Consider the following 15,785-nt stretch of genomic DNA (forward strand, 5'->3'; position numbering starts at 1 on the left):
TGGCGCTAACTTGGTAAATTCGAACTAAGATAGAAGTTCATTATTGGCGCTAACTTGGTAAATTCAAACTAAAATAGAAGTTTCATGCTAGCACTAACTCGGTAATTGATTACTCAGTTGGATTAGTAACGTCATCCACGCTTCCTATGTGTTTTAGAGTGGTCCCAACTTACATAGAACTTATTGGCCTTCTCATATACTAAATCATCATCTCCCTATATGTACTAAGATGGGTCTTCCGAAACCAACTTTGTAATTGTTTACTCAGTTGGTGTCAATCTCATACTACATCATCCTTCCCAGGTTGGAGAGAAATTGATCTCGGATTCATGTTACCATTTAAGAGGCCGCCAACATATGTTGTTGTACTTCCGCCGTGCTTCTTTGTTTCTAACCCTTTGATAGGTAATCGGTGATGTAAGCCTCCAAATGAATTGAAATTTCTCCATTGTATATCTTAAAATTTGAAGTATATTTCTTGCATTTCACAAATTCTGAATCTTCTTTTATTGACCCTTTTGAACATTGCAATAGTGATTGCCAAATGAACTTGTCTTCTTCTGTCAAAGAGTACGTACTACTATTCATGGTTCTGTGGCCACCCGCCCTTACTAAAATAGTTACGCGGCAATTACTAGAGTCTGGAAGCCATGCACCATGAAGAATGTCCACTAGGTATCTCATCTCTCACCAACAATCAAAGATGTGTCGAACTCTTACTCATCCATCTCTCTTATAAATACAAGCCACCTATAAGTCGATGCATACACAAACTAATAATAGTAGTACTAAACGCAGCATGATTAAGTCTGCTTTGCTTCCCCTCTTCCTCTCCTTTCTTGTCTTGTGTCATGGCTGTGTAGCCTACAGGCATCAGCAGCAGCAGCACCAGTGGCAAGGACAGCATCAACAGCAGCATCGGTTCCGAGGGCAAAGAGAGTGTCAACTTCAGGACTTCTCGGCTCTCGAACCCAGTACTCGGATTGAGTCGGAAGGTGGGGTCACCGAGTACTGGGAAGAGAACAACCAACAGTTGAATTGCGCTGGTGTTGCCGTGATTCGTCATGTCATCGAACCCAAAGGCCTCCTCTTGCCTTCGTACACCAATGCTCCTAAGCTCACCTACTTCGTCCAAGGTTCGCCCTTCAAACCTTCACCTTGCTACTAAACGTTCTATCTTTAATTCTCTTGCATGTCCTCAGTCCATCATTCATTCATTTTGATGCATTTACAGGTAGAGGGTTTACTGGAGTTGTCTTCCCCGGTTGCCCTGAAACATACCAATCATTCCAACAGTCAAAAGGAAAAGGAGGAAGTCGGAGGTATGAAGATTTTCATCAGAAGATCCGAAACTTCCACCAGGGTGATGTCATAGCCTATCCGACTGGAGTAGCCCATTGGTGGTACAACGATGGTGATACACCGGTCGTTGCTGTAACTGTCATCGACACTAGCAACAATGCCAACCAGCTCGATCAGAATCTCAGAGTAAGAAACCAATTAATTAGATCTTACATGAATTCAACTCAAACCGATTGTTGTCTATTCCATGTCCATTAACACGACTGAGCAATTACTGTTCTTCTTTCTTGTATGTCCTTGACATTGTAGAAATTCCAACTCGCCGGAAACCAAGAGAATCAACAAGAAAACACCAGCCAGCAGAAATCAACAAACAACATTTTCAGTGGCTTTGACACAGAGACACTGGCTGAGGCTTTCGGTGTAAGCACAAAAACGGCGAGAAAGTTACAGGGCCATGACGATGACAGAGGGGAGATTGTGCTAGTTAATGATGGACTTCAAGTAATAAGACCACCAAGATCACAAGAGCAGAGAGAAGAGGAAGAAGAAAAACAACAACAACAATCGAGGGACAATGGCTTGGAAGAGGCCTTTTGTAACATGAGGCTTAGGGAGAACATAGAAGACCCCTATCGTGCAGACGTCTACTCGTTCAAAGGAGGCCGCCTCAGCAGGCTCAACAGCCAGAATCTCCCCATCCTCCACCATCTTCAACTGAGTGCTGAGATGGGAGTACTCAACAAGGTAAGAGTAAGACATTATCTGCATTCTTAATTGTTTTGAAATATCAGGGACTTGTCTACAATATCCTGAAGAGCGACTGGATTTTGGACAGAATTCCATCCTTACACCACATTGGAACATGAACGCCCACGCTGTGGTCTATGTTACAAGAGGAAGTGCTCGTTGTCAGATCGTCGAAGAGAACGGCAGGCTGGTGTTCGATGACGAGCTAAGTGAAGGTCAACTGCTGGTGGTACCACAGAACTTTGTGGTATTGACACAAGCTGGAAATGAAGGGTTCAGGTGGATCTCCTTCAAGACCAGTGACAATGCACGGAGGAGTTCGCTTTCTGGAAGGAACTCGATTATGCGGGCAATGCCGGAGGAGGTGTTGATGAACTCATACCAGATGTCAAGAGAAGAAGCAAGAAATTTGAAGTACAACCAAGAGCAGATGGAAGTGTTTAGTTCAAGGTCAAGGTCAAAGAGGCAGTCTTCCTCTTAGGTTGTTTGTTTTTTTTGGTTAGAGGAGAGAGAGTTGGGTCGTGAAATAAAGAACGCAATAAACAACCTCTTGATAAACTTGGAAGGTTGACAGTGCTTGTACGAGTTGTGTAAGTGTAGCATCTTATACACTCAAATAAACAACTACTTGACGTGATTATATTATCCATTCACACAATCCAAGCTTGGCACTAAACGATGTGGTTTGTTTGAACTTTGAAGTGCAATTTCATTTCCACTGGTTCAAAAGTAAGTGAATGATGGTCTTATTTTGTTTGTTTTGGATTACAGATAAAGAAAACTAAGATTTGAAGCATAGTTTGGATTCTTTCTCATCTACACTCATTCATTTGTACTAATACAAATGAAACTGCACTGCAAACAAATAGAGCCATTAATTAGCCACTAGTGGAGCCCGGACCTTGTATCAATCTCAAGCCAGTGCATAGCCTCTTAATGTGATGAGAAGAATTGACCCATTTAAGATTAATAATCTATTTACATCTGTTTCTGGTTTAAATTGGCGCAGATATCAGGCCAGATATGACCTGAAGAAGTAGCCATGAAAAGCCAGACACACAGCAAAATCTTTTATGCAAATGCAACATAATTAATCTACAGTTTTTCTAATACTTCACAACCAACATATCCGTCAAGTCTAGTAATAGAACATAATCTAGTGTTCTATGTAACATAATAATATAACAAAAGGTTTCTATGCAGGGGACAGGGTTGGGCTCTGTGTTGGGCAGAAAGGCCAGCTAAGTGCAGGCTTCATTTGCAAGGGAAAAGCGTTGGGCTTGAAGGGCAGCAGCTTCTTCTGAGACAAGGGCTTGGATGAGGAGAGTCTTCACTTCCCAAGCAGAGTAAGGGTAGTTCTTTCTCGCATATGAGTTAAGCAGGGCCGCGCTTGATTGCTTCAGCAGCCAAAAGAAGGCGTTGTTGCTGTCATCGTTTCTCTCTGTGGCTTCTAATAATGTTAGGTCCGATCGGTACCTCTCTAATGCCTGTGTCCCGAACACCTTTGATACTGAGGATGCTTGTGGAATCATTCTTGGCCATGATTCCCTTCTGCTGCTCCAGTATCTGACACAAACCCATTCAGCATAGTCAAGAAGTATATGAGAAACCTTGGGCCTGAGCCCCTGGTTCAATATCATAAAAACATATTTGACGTCCCATTTTCTATTTAAATGATGTTTCACAGCATTCACTAAAATCTTAATTCTATTTTTCCAAGTTTGAATGTAACAAAGTTAATACATTCGAAAAAACTAAGGAGTATATATAAATTTTTGTGATAAATGCAAAACGCAGGCAACCAAATCCTCAAAATGGAAATCGAAATTAAACAACCCAAATTGAACCCACTAATAATGGCAGGGATGAAGGCTGCTGACTTGAAACAAATCACCGTTTAAGAAAATCAGAGATTAATACTGCAACATTAATACATAGGCTGTGTTTGGTTTGAAAGAAAAGGTAAGGAAAGAAAGGGAAAGGAAGGGAAACCTGTACCGAGCATAATCATATAACCAAAATTTAAAGTGATTTATATTCCAATAATAATCATTGGTTGTTAACCCTAAACCCTCTAATGCTATTAGGAGTCCAGCAGTTAGCACTAAATCAGAAGCTCTCCCCTTGGGCACTAAATAAGAAAGGTTACATTACATTCTTTAACCTAAAATTTAGACTAATTGCATACACCATTATGAAGTGTCAAGCTTCATAAATTGTTGGTCTATTGAGAATGTGGGTTCTGGATCCATAGTGTACATCTGTTCAAAATCAAATCTCATTTTAAAGACTAAACGTGAAGTGGGAGAAAAGTAAAAGTGGACTGTAAGCTAATAAAATAAGCAAACACATATTAATTAATAGAAACAAGTGCTCTGTTTCAGATCATGCCTTGTGCAAGGGCAAAAAGTTAGATCCACTGTATGAAAATCATATCTCTGTAACCAACAGAGCTTGAGCTTTTAATCAGAAACTGATAGGCTAGCTCTAATGTATGAGTGGTGGGTTACATTCATTGAACATTGAAAACAGATCATCAACATACAAATGTCCTCCCTTCAGCTGAAGCTCTGCTGTGTGGTAGAAGATAGACAAGGACAAAGTACTCACTAGTAGAATATAGCCGAGTTCCCTTGACTCGGCCTGAATCGTTTAATGTCCCCAATACCTCCTCACCCCCCAGAAAGGAAAAAATAAGAACATAACACAAACTTTTGTTGATATTTACACAGTTTTCTATTTCTACTGCAACTGTTCAAGGATCGATTTGCCGCCCCAAAAAATCATAAATACCAAATGCAGATGTATGAATAGGAATAGTTCAACTACTAACTAGAGCTTCTTTTTCATTTGCATTTCTTTACTTGGTAGGAAATCTTATGATAGTTTGAGAAACGAATCTTACTGAGGAGTGCATCTTCCCCTGAGTCTTGTGTAGAGAAACCCAGGTCTTCTTGCTCTTGAAGCCAATGCACTGCTGCTTGCATCCTTGGTGACGGTAGTTGCTGCTATTGCTGCTGCCGCAGACCAAACAAGAAAGAAGAGAAAAACGAGTCGACTCAGTAAAGAGGACCTACCCATCTCCTTACCTGTTGCGCTAAGCTTCCATTTCTTCTCCCTCTCTCGGTCTCGGGGTTCTGGAGTCTGGAGTGGAGTTGAGATTTGAGATTTATCGGTTTATTCTGAACGGGCGGTTTTGCTAGTACCGTTTTAAATGACCGGTCGCATCTCGAAACACTCGTAGCCCCACTTCAGTACTCAGATGGGAGAAGACATGAGTAAAGTGATTAGACTATTTTGCCCTCAGTTTTTTTATATACAAATCGATAATGACATATGAGTTACTTCTTTTCTTCTCCAAGATTCCAAATTGAAATTTGAATGGATGTGTAACGACGAAAAAGCCCTTCAACTTCAATACCAGCTATTTTAATAACTTGGAAAGTGCTTTTTGTTGCTGCCCCACAGCAATTCTGAGTAGCGTACATCATATTCAGATACTCGTAGACTCATAGTCATAGATCGTAGTAAATAAGCAAATAAGTTGTTTTATGAAAATGGCTCAAGGTACGTAAAGGGTAAGACTTTGAGCTGAACGTCAATTTGGATCCACATTGGTAACAGGATTAACCAAAACTGATTTTGTATATTTAACCGCATCGGGATCTGCTAGTCACTAATTAATAGGATCCGTTGCTGGACACCTGATAGGAATCCTCCTTGAAACGACTAAACACAGCACAGGCTACAAGTTCACCAGCCAATCTGGAATGGTTGAAATATTACTGGTAAAATATTTAGGAGTGAAAGGTTCACTCCAATAATTGTGCGTGCATCAATCAGCAATTACGGTGGTCATCAGTTTGCCAATGTAAAAACTTTTTTTCAGAAAAAGACAATGTACCTTCTGAACCATGTTGTCCATTCGGTTGAAACATTCAAAGTTGTGTCATGAAAAAGAAATCATGTATATGGATATTAATGAAAAATGTATGGAATATTGTATTCAATAATTTGGATACTTAGAAATCGTATGATAGAATTTGGATATTGATAGTAATGAAAAATTGCATGGATAAGAGTAAAAAATATGAAAACGCTTAAATATATGTTAGAGAAATACATATAAATTCTATAAATATATTAATATTAAATTTAAAATCAAATAGTCATAAATAAATAGTAGATGTTTACTTTAAGGATGTACATGAAAAAATATATTATAATTCATATAATGAGATGTATAGATATTATACAATTTTATTGATAATTCATCAATCAGGAGTCCAAGACACGTAACATATGCATATATCATATTTAGTTATTATATAAATTATTTTCTATTTTACTATGTTTACTCTTTTACATTAATAAAAAAGGTTAACCAAATATTAAATTCTCAAATGTAAATTAAAATATCAATTAATAATTTATAAAATTATATAATCTCAATTTAAAATATATCAAATCTGTTAAATTTTCTAAGATACACATCATAAGCAAATTTGTAATTTTTAATTACTAAAATAGTTATTCCATTATTAATATTTTTTGTTTCTATAACTTTTCTAAAATTAAAAATCATTTTTTGATATAAATGTTGATTAGTAAATTTGGTAGGTTCTATTTAATATTATATTCTGAAATATTTTGTAAACATTTTTTATTGTTGTAAATAGTTAAAATATTGTTATTAAATGTAATGTAAGTTAAAATATTATGAATAATTTAAATATATATATATATATATATTAATTCTAAGTACTAAAATAATTATTCTATTATTAATATTTTATTTATATAAATTTCTTGAGATTAAATTCATCTTTTGATTTTAATATGCAATTGATAGGTTGATTATTCCATCAGTTTATAAAATATTAATTTTGAATATTATTCTTTTTAATTTTTAGTTGGAATTCTTAAACATAAATATGTATTGTTTATTTGGATTACATGTAGATACTAAATTTAATAAAAATTTATTTTATTTCACTTGTTAACATAAGAAGAAAGATGGCTTAGTGGTTTAAGAATCAATTTAAGATTAAGGTGATACATTGTGTGACTTGGGCTCGAATTCCTTTATTGTCATTTTTTAGTAGAAAGGTGTGGCATATCGATTCATATCGGTGTGTATTGGACAATACAATGTGATATGAGCTGATACACACCCATATCAATCCGATACATCCCAATATGCATGACTAATAGGATATAACTCCAGTCATAGCATATCCCGTGTCAGGTATGATGATACCAATACAATATGCCCTATATCGAATATATCAGCATTGATATTTCAAACCTTGGTCAAAAGTCAAAATTGGTTTTGTATGACACACATAGTGTATATATAGGTTCATCTCCCACCACATATTTTGACGATATGATCATATTATTAAACAAAGGTTTTTGATGGTCTCAACTTTGTACATATATAATGTTTACATTCACCACCAAATTCCTAATTGAGAAATAATAAATGGCTTTGATTATGATATAGCAGAAGAATTTGTAATCAATCAACGGGTATCATAAAAGTGGTAAGCAATGAGGTTGTTTTTATCAAAATCCGTGGGCTTTGTAATTGGTTAAAGCTCTTCCGATATCATGTCTTTCTAGCAACATAGATTTTTCCATAATAAATTTCTGTGTTACAAAAATAGAGATTTTATTGAAACCACCGCCAATTACACAGTAGAAAGCACAAAACACGCTTTAAAGTGGGTTAAAGTGGTAGGTATGCTAAAAAATACTTTTTCATGGAAAACTTTAGTTGTTTGAAAAAATAAAAAACAGCCCAGGCTATTTGGGAATGCTTAGAACTTTACATGTAACCATAGGTGTGGGTAAAAGGATATTTACAAATTACAATCAATAATCTTTTAGCCAAAAGAACAAGGGATTGAGTGGAATAACTTGGCATGCTGAGAAAGCTCCCAAGAGCCCAATCTGTTTTTTCTTATAAAAAGGAATAAATAACTTCTTTTTCCTGATAGCCAAAGTTTGGACCATTTTTATACAACCAAAATAATATTCAAAATTGAAGCAAAATTTGTGGTGCATCAACAAGCAAGAAGTGTAAAAATAAAAGTATAGATTGGTGATATGTAGGTGACAACTTTAACTTTGTTAAAGTCTTTATTGTTAATACACCTTATAAAAGGTGAACCAATGAATAATAAATAGGCCATATGACTTTACGGTGACGTTTGATAACACTTTTCAGACCTTTGAAGTTTGAAAATATTACTTTTGAGACGCCACCTGCGTTTGGGTTTGAACCTGAAAGAATGATCTAAGGGCGGTCAAATGCATTCCAGACCACATTGAAAGACAAAAATACCCATAATCATTAGACCCCACATTCTCGAAAATAGAGCATTCAAACTTCCATTTTCTCCACTTGACATAGTGGCGAACCAACGGCGTAAGCTTCTCCCTCTGGCCTTTTCTCTCTCCCTTGCTTCCCCAACGTTTTCTGTGTCTTCTACTTCACAGATCCACAGATCTGTTCGAAGGGAACTCGCCAATCCGTCCATGAAAGGGGGATTGCTTTCGGTTGATGGGAGCTCCATGAGAACGACTTACAGAGCCCCATGAGAACGACTGACGCTCATGGAGGGAACTTGCAGAATGGACTGACTTTGTAGCTTTGCTGTCTACAATCTACAATTTGCATATGCTTCTCCCAAACCAAAAGTCAAGTCAAAGAGAGAGGATTTCATGAGGAAGATGAACTGAAGCCCTCTTGTAATGATGTTTCTCAAAAATCTTGTGAAATTTCAGCGAAAGAAGATACTCCTCCTACAATATCAATGATTCTAGTGAAAAAGTTGCTCTTGTCAAACTTGGGAAGTTGAGGAATGTCGATGTTGCTCTCAACGACGTGATCGGTTCTTCTATATAGCTTAAAGCAAAGAAAGACAATATTAGAAATGTTGTTTTCGGACAATTCATATTGATGAATTTGGTACCTCCACTTCTGTCAATCAGGTTCTCCCTTGATTGTTTAGCCAGAGTTATCGGTACCTCTAATGGTGCCCTTTTTGCTGGGAATTGAAGAGGAAGAAAGACCCAAGTTCTGGTGAGAATGATAATATTGGAATTTGCCAGTTAAGTTTTATTAGAAATGTTGATTATTATTTTAATTTTTAATAATTTATTTTTTTATTTTGTTAATTATTAACTATTTTATTACTTTTTAAGATATTATTTTGTTAATTATTACTTTTTCATGGCTTCATGGAATTTTGTTATTTTGTTAATTTTAATTTTTTAGTAATTGCAATCATATTAATTGTTTGGTTTTAAATATTATATTATTTATATATTCATATTTTTTGTATTAATTATTAAATATTATATCAATATTATTTTGATTTTAATAAATTAATTATATTATAGTATTTTATGAAATAGTGCAAAATGAACTCAAAATTATCAAATAGTCTATTCAACTATAGGAATAAAATAGTAAAATCAAACAATTTTAAATGTTAAAGTGTTGATCCAACACAAACAACCTTATTTATTCAAAGCCTTTAAAAGCATTTCAGATTTCAAACACAAATAATATCATTTTAACTTTTTCGAATTTTAAATTTCAAATTTATCAAAGTCCACCTAAGAGATTGGTTGAAATTTTAATTTAAAGTGCAACAATTTTTCAATTTTTTGGCCAATATAGAGAAGGGTAGTTTTGTCAAGAAAAACCATATAGATATATATATATATATATATATATATATATATATATATATATTACAGTAAACTCTCTATATTCTCTCTCTCTCTCTGACCCCTCGTGCTTCTCTATGCTCACGGGACACATTTTCTCCTCGTGATCAACTTAAATTATTTTCTTACAGAATTCATCAATAAAATATTATCCTATTCAATCACTCATTCCAACCCCGTACCCTAATAGCCAACAGGCTTGACAAGGCTAATGATGTATTAATACGTTAATAGTCGTGTAATTGAGCTGTAAATGGGCATTAGTTCTAGACCCAGCAGACCCAACAAGCTTGTAATTAAAGGACACTTCCAAAACTTTTAAAAGAAATAGGGACCCAATTTCACGGGCAGGATTGGGTTTATAGTGGGGCTACTAGTAGAGTAGGAGGGGGCTACGGAGGATTGCAGTCCACTTAATTATCCCTTCCCTTAGAGATCCTTTAGTTGACTGTTAGAAACCGCATGCATGTGATGTGGCATTACGTGATGCGTTTAATTTTTCAGAATCCCAACTTTGCCCTTCTTTTATTTTGTTACACTTGGCTCCTTTGAACCAAAACTTTGAATGGACATTTTTTCAAAGAAACTCACTCTAACTAAGCTCGCATTTTTTTTTTTTTTTATGGCAAAAGATGAGTTACACAAACTTGGGGGTAGCTCTTCCCCTTGCATCCGCATCACATATAAAAAGAAAATCACAATACCTAAAGCCTCTATTATACTCCGACTGTTAAGAGCTTTGCGAGCTAATTAGTCAGTTGCTTGATTTGCTTCCCGATATGCATGCTTGAATTTGATAGTCAAATTGAAGAAATTAATTAGGTTCCGACATTCGTTGATGACACTTTCCATTTTCCACGGAGGTGATAGTATTCCATTGAGGCAATCAATTATTAACTTAGAATCTCCTTTGATAACGGTTTTCTGATCCCTATAATTAATAGTAATATTAATAGCCTCTCAAACTGCCCAAGCTTCTACGAGGTTGATAGTCGATATTCCAATTTTAATAGCTTTAGACTCCAGGACTTTACCTTGATGGTTCCAAGCTATACACCTGATGGCACAATTACCAAAATTTGAGCAAGAAGCATCAAAGTTAATCTTGATGCAGTTATGTTTGGGTCTGACCCACTCAACGTGAGTTAAGAGTTATTTGTTATTGTTAACCATACAAGAGGATACCTCTTTCATCTCTTTCCAGTAGGCAAAAGCTCTATTAATGATGGTCTCTACATCACTAACGCGTCCATTAAAACACTTATTGTTTCTATTCTTCCAAATGAACCAAGTGACACAAGCAAATTTTTCTCTAATGTAGCTGTCATTAAAGTTACCAATAGGTTTGCTAAGACTAGCCCACCAGCGGCCCACTGAAGAAGATGAGCCTACAGGAACCGGCGGTTCCCCAGAAAGGCGATTAGACTTGCTTAGCCACATTACAGTCAATTAAAAGGTGGTTAATATTTTCTCATTCCCCACAGAAGGCACATGCAGGATCTATCCCAAAACCCCTAGAAATGAGGTTGTTTTTTGTAAGAAGTCTATTATTCAGCATAAAGAATTGAAAAAAATTTAATTTTTGGGGGAAGCATGAGCTTCCATTTTTTTTTTTTTTTTGAAAGTTAGAAGCAAGATCCGCACCACCATTAAAATGACACTCCTCCTCATAGGCCGAATTAACAAAGAAGTTCCCATCAGGGGTGAACTTCCAAACTCTTTTATCTTCAAGATCCCCATGGGGAATTAAGATAGGCTTTATAAGCTGCCAAGCCTAATGATTGGTAATCGAAATAATGAAATCCTCTTTCCATATTCTTCTTTCAAAATCAATTACTCTACTAACCGTCATATCCACATCAGTAAGATCACTACTATCTCTTAATTCAACTAGCGGGCCTTCCCCAGCCCATGAATCCAACCAAAAATTCACACTCCTACCATTGACAATCCTCCACATAACACCCCTTTTAATAAGATCTCTTGAATCCATTATACCTCTCCAAGCCCAAGACCAGTTTTTCTTCTTATTTGCATCCCATAAATTATTGTTCCTAAGATATTTATTACTCACAACCTTGACTTATAGATTATTGTGACAATTTAAAATTTCCACCCTAATTTATTAAGAAGAGCTTTATTTAGCCATTTGAAATTCTTCACACCCAATCCACCCCACATTTTGGGAGTATAAACCCTATTCCACTTAACAAGATGAATGGGGTTTCGGCTCCTCTCTTTTGCCCAAAGGAAATCCTTTCTGTCTTTTTCTAAATCAGTAACAACACTACTTAGAATTTTAAAAGATTGCATTACAAATTGAGGAAGCATAGATGTAAAAGAATTAGTTAGCGTAATTCTCACTGCAAGTGAGAGAGAATGCTTTTCCCAACCTGCAAGCTTGTTGGCCATTTTCTCTTTCAAAAATTTGAAAGTATCCTTTGAAACCCTCCCCTCAATAATAGGGGCTCTAAGATAAGTCTTATTCCTACTTCCAATCAGAATTTTAAGAATTCGAGCCATCACTTTCAAGAGTCTAAAGGGGATGTTTTTGGAAAAAGTAATGGCTGATTTAAGATAATTAGGAAGCTGGATCGAAGATTTAGCAAAGTTATCCAAAATCTCCTTGATTTTGAGACAAACATTGATTGAGGCCTTTGCAAAGATAATGCAATCATCCGCAAACTGAAGAATTGAAATGGTCGGACCTCCCCTAGAAGATTTACAACCCACATCGTTAGCATGCCATTCAACCTCCCTACTAAGGTTGCTAGAAAGGGCCTCAGCACAAAGGACAAAGATGTAGGGGACAAGGGATCACCTTGCCGAATACCCCTACTGGCTTTGATGACTTTGGGTGGGAGGGCCATTTATTAGAATCTGGAAGGAAACTGAACTAATGCATTCCATGACCCAATTAATCCATTTGTCATGGAAATCAAATTTAACTAGAACTTTCCTGATAAGATCCCATTCCAACCTATCATAGGCCTTCTCCATGTCAACCTTGCAACTGATCATCCCCTGTTTGCCTTTTTTCTTTGTCATAGTGTGTAGCATCTCATGGGCAATGAGAATGTTGTCTGTAATTTGTCCATTGGGAATAAAAGCACTTCAGAAGGGGGAAATAATGTCATCTAGGAATGGTTTGATTCTATTCACAAGGATTTTAGAGATAATTTTATAGATGAAATTACAAAGCTAATAGCTCTCAAATCATTCACCCCTCCGGGTTTTCACACATTGGGATAAACACAATAAAAGTCCTATTTAAATCAACATTCATTTTCCCATAATTAAAAAATGCTTTGACAATTCTCAATAAAGCACCCCCAACAATATTCCAGTAGTTGTTGAAGAAAAATACATTAAGACCATCAGGTCCCGGGGCCTTCATATCCTTCATCAAAAATAGGATATTATGGATCTCTTCGTTTGTAATCTCTCTATAGAGATTATTGTTAAGTTTTTGAGAAGCACAACATTCTATATTTGAAATGAAACTGTCCACTTCCGAAGTGCCCTCAGAATTAAATCTCTTTTCAAAACTACTAGAAAACAGCTCCTTGATCCCCTCAACATCTTCAACCCAGACTCCATCCTCATTTTTGACTTTCCTAATTTTGTTCTTATTTCTCCTAATTATTGCAGTAGTATGGAAGAATTTATTATTTTTATCCCTAAGTTAAAGCCAATCAACTTTGGAATTTTGAGCCCAATAAATTTCTTCTCTAACAAGAGTGTTGTTGAGAAGTTTCTAGAAAGCTTTCTCTTGATTGATGAGACTTATGTTATTTGGATCCCCTTCTAAGCTCTCTTGGAGTTTCAACAATAAATCTTCTTTTCTTTTTCTGATATTCTCAAATGATGTTTATTCCAATATTTGAGTTCTTTAACAAGGTTATTTCCTTTCTTACAAAATTGCGTGGCTCTAGATCCACTAAGGTTGATATCCCAAGCCCTTTTAATCACATTATCAACATTAGGATCAAGACACCACATGGCTTCAAATATAAAAGGTTCAGGACCAAAAGAAGCATGAGAATTAGTATCAAGCATCAGAGGTGTGTGGTCGAATGCCAAAAAAGGCAGATTCATCGTGAGCCTACAATCATTAAATTCACACCTCCATTTAGCATTTGAAAGGACCTAGTCAATCCTTTCTTTAGTAGTATTATTCTTCCAAGTGAATTGACCTCCTTCCATATCTAACTCAATAAGATTGCAATAGTTAATAAGTTGATTAAAATTCCTTGTATGAGAGGGCCTTACCTCCACTCCACCTTTTTTATTTTCTCTCCTTCTAAGAGCATTAAAATCCCCCATAACACACCATGCCCCAGGAGTATTATCTGCAATGTTCCTAATCCAATCCCACACCTTAGTTTGATTAGTTTTACAAGGAGGAGCATAAACAAATGTACTAAACCAGCTTTTGTTAGATTCCAGATCAGTAATATAAGTATGGGTAAGCCTCTCATTTGTTAAATAATATCAACAAAATAAGAAGAAGAGTTCAATAATAGCCATAGGCCACTAGCAAATCCAATAGGATCAACAAGATGACATTTATCAAATTTAAAAGAAGACAAATTTTTTTTTTTTGCTCTAATAGGATTAACCCTTGTTTCCATTAAACAACAAATACAGGGCTTAAATTGCCTACATAACTCATTAACTTGACGTCTAAGATGGACTCTACCAGCCCCTCTTACATTCCAAACTAGGATCTTCATTTAGAACCCTTCATCTCCTTAAGACCTTGCTCGTCCAGACCCACTTGAGCACCAGAGAAACCAGCACTAAAATCTGAAGTCCCGAGGTCAAAATTATCATGTGCCATCCAGCTATTATTCTCTTGAGCATCCCACTCTTCTTCCATGTCTTCTTCATTGACACCCTCATCATCTACCAGATTCATTCCTACATTGTCATCCTCTCCCTTATCATTTGTGCCATAACTATTAACAGGACCAGAAAATTTGTCCCCATCCCCACATCTAGTGGGATCAAACACAATCGGTAGATTATCATTTGACAAAGGGTTCATTATGTAAGCTTTTCTTCTTTTGAACCCAGTAAGCCTTTTCGTTTGTCATTTTATCTGGAAGTCTTGAAGCAAACATTGGATTAATGAAGCAAACAATATAATCCTTTGTTGTTTCAGGTGTGAGCGGCTAGGGTATTAATGAAGCAAACAGTATAACCCTTTATTCTATTTCTTATTCACAATAGTCCATCCACCTGCATCTTTTTTGGTATTATCCGTAGCACAGTGGTAATACTTGTGACCACACTAACCAAAAGTTGTGCAAAGGTCATGTGCATTTTCATAAGAAACTCTAAGTTTGTCATTGTTACCATTATTAGTGATTGGAATATCCAGAATAAACTATTTGGTGGTGTTAATATGAACAAAAACACAGGGAAATAGAGAACGTGAAGCCCTCTCCATGTCCTTGTTGAGTTTGATGACAACTCCCACATCTCTGAGAATGATTTCAAGATCTTCTCTAGACCAAAATTCCAAGGGCAGCCCTGGAATCCTGACCCAAACATCCGCCTCTTCCAGTTTAGCTTTAAGTGGATTAAAACTAGATCTTCATTTCATGAAAACAATATACTTACCTTTGATGACCCATGAACCCTCCTTGAGAATCCGGTTAAGGTCATCCCCAAACGAGAAAGAGAAAAGACAGAACCTGTTGCCAAGGATTTGGATGTCTAATTTATTGGTAATCTTTGATTCTTTGATTTTATCAACCAAAACTTTGAGAGGTTCTGGGTCTCCGAGGAACTTAGCAAATAGACAAAGGGCACCCTTGCTCTCCATTATCTTCTACCCTTTGAGCTCTTCGAGACTAACTGGGCGGGCTACATAAGAATCTTTGGTGTTCTTGATCGAAGGAGTACCTTTCACAGCCTTCGAAAGGAAAGCTTCAGATAGAGATCTCCTCACATTGCTCGAGCCAACAACTGGATGGGAGGAC

At 36.3% G+C, this 15,785-nt stretch overlaps 2 protein-coding genes across 2 annotated transcripts; one reads left to right on the forward strand and one right to left on the reverse strand.

Moving 5' to 3' along the window:
* The first annotated feature begins 756 nt into the window (after window positions 1–756).
* On the forward strand, window positions 757–2,710 carry LOC104600874 (11S globulin seed storage protein Ana o 2.0101-like). Its single transcript, XM_010264021.2, has 4 exons — window positions 757–1,136; window positions 1,235–1,488; window positions 1,612–2,049; window positions 2,141–2,710. Exons 1-4 carry the CDS (start codon window positions 761–763, stop codon window positions 2,531–2,533), a joined length of 1,461 nt encoding a protein of 486 aa, XP_010262323.2. The 5' UTR covers window positions 757–760; the 3' UTR covers window positions 2,534–2,710.
* Window positions 2,711–3,121: 411 nt separating this feature from the next.
* LOC104600876 (pollen Ole e I family allergen protein) lies at window positions 3,122–5,242 on the reverse strand. The gene is made up of 2 exons (XM_010264022.3): window positions 4,958–5,242; window positions 3,122–3,618 (listed from the first exon to the last, which is right to left on the reverse strand). The coding sequence occupies exons 1-2, from the start codon at window positions 5,131–5,133 to the stop codon at window positions 3,294–3,296; spliced, it is 501 nt and encodes a 166-aa protein (XP_010262324.1). The 5' UTR covers window positions 5,134–5,242; the 3' UTR covers window positions 3,122–3,293.
* Between the last annotated feature and the right edge of the window lie 10,543 nt (window positions 5,243–15,785).

Source organism: Nelumbo nucifera, chromosome 3, assembly GCF_055504915.1.
Source record: "Nelumbo nucifera cultivar China Antique chromosome 3, China Antique-T2T, whole genome shotgun sequence".
NCBI classification, from domain to species: Eukaryota; Viridiplantae; Streptophyta; class Magnoliopsida; order Proteales; family Nelumbonaceae; genus Nelumbo; species Nelumbo nucifera.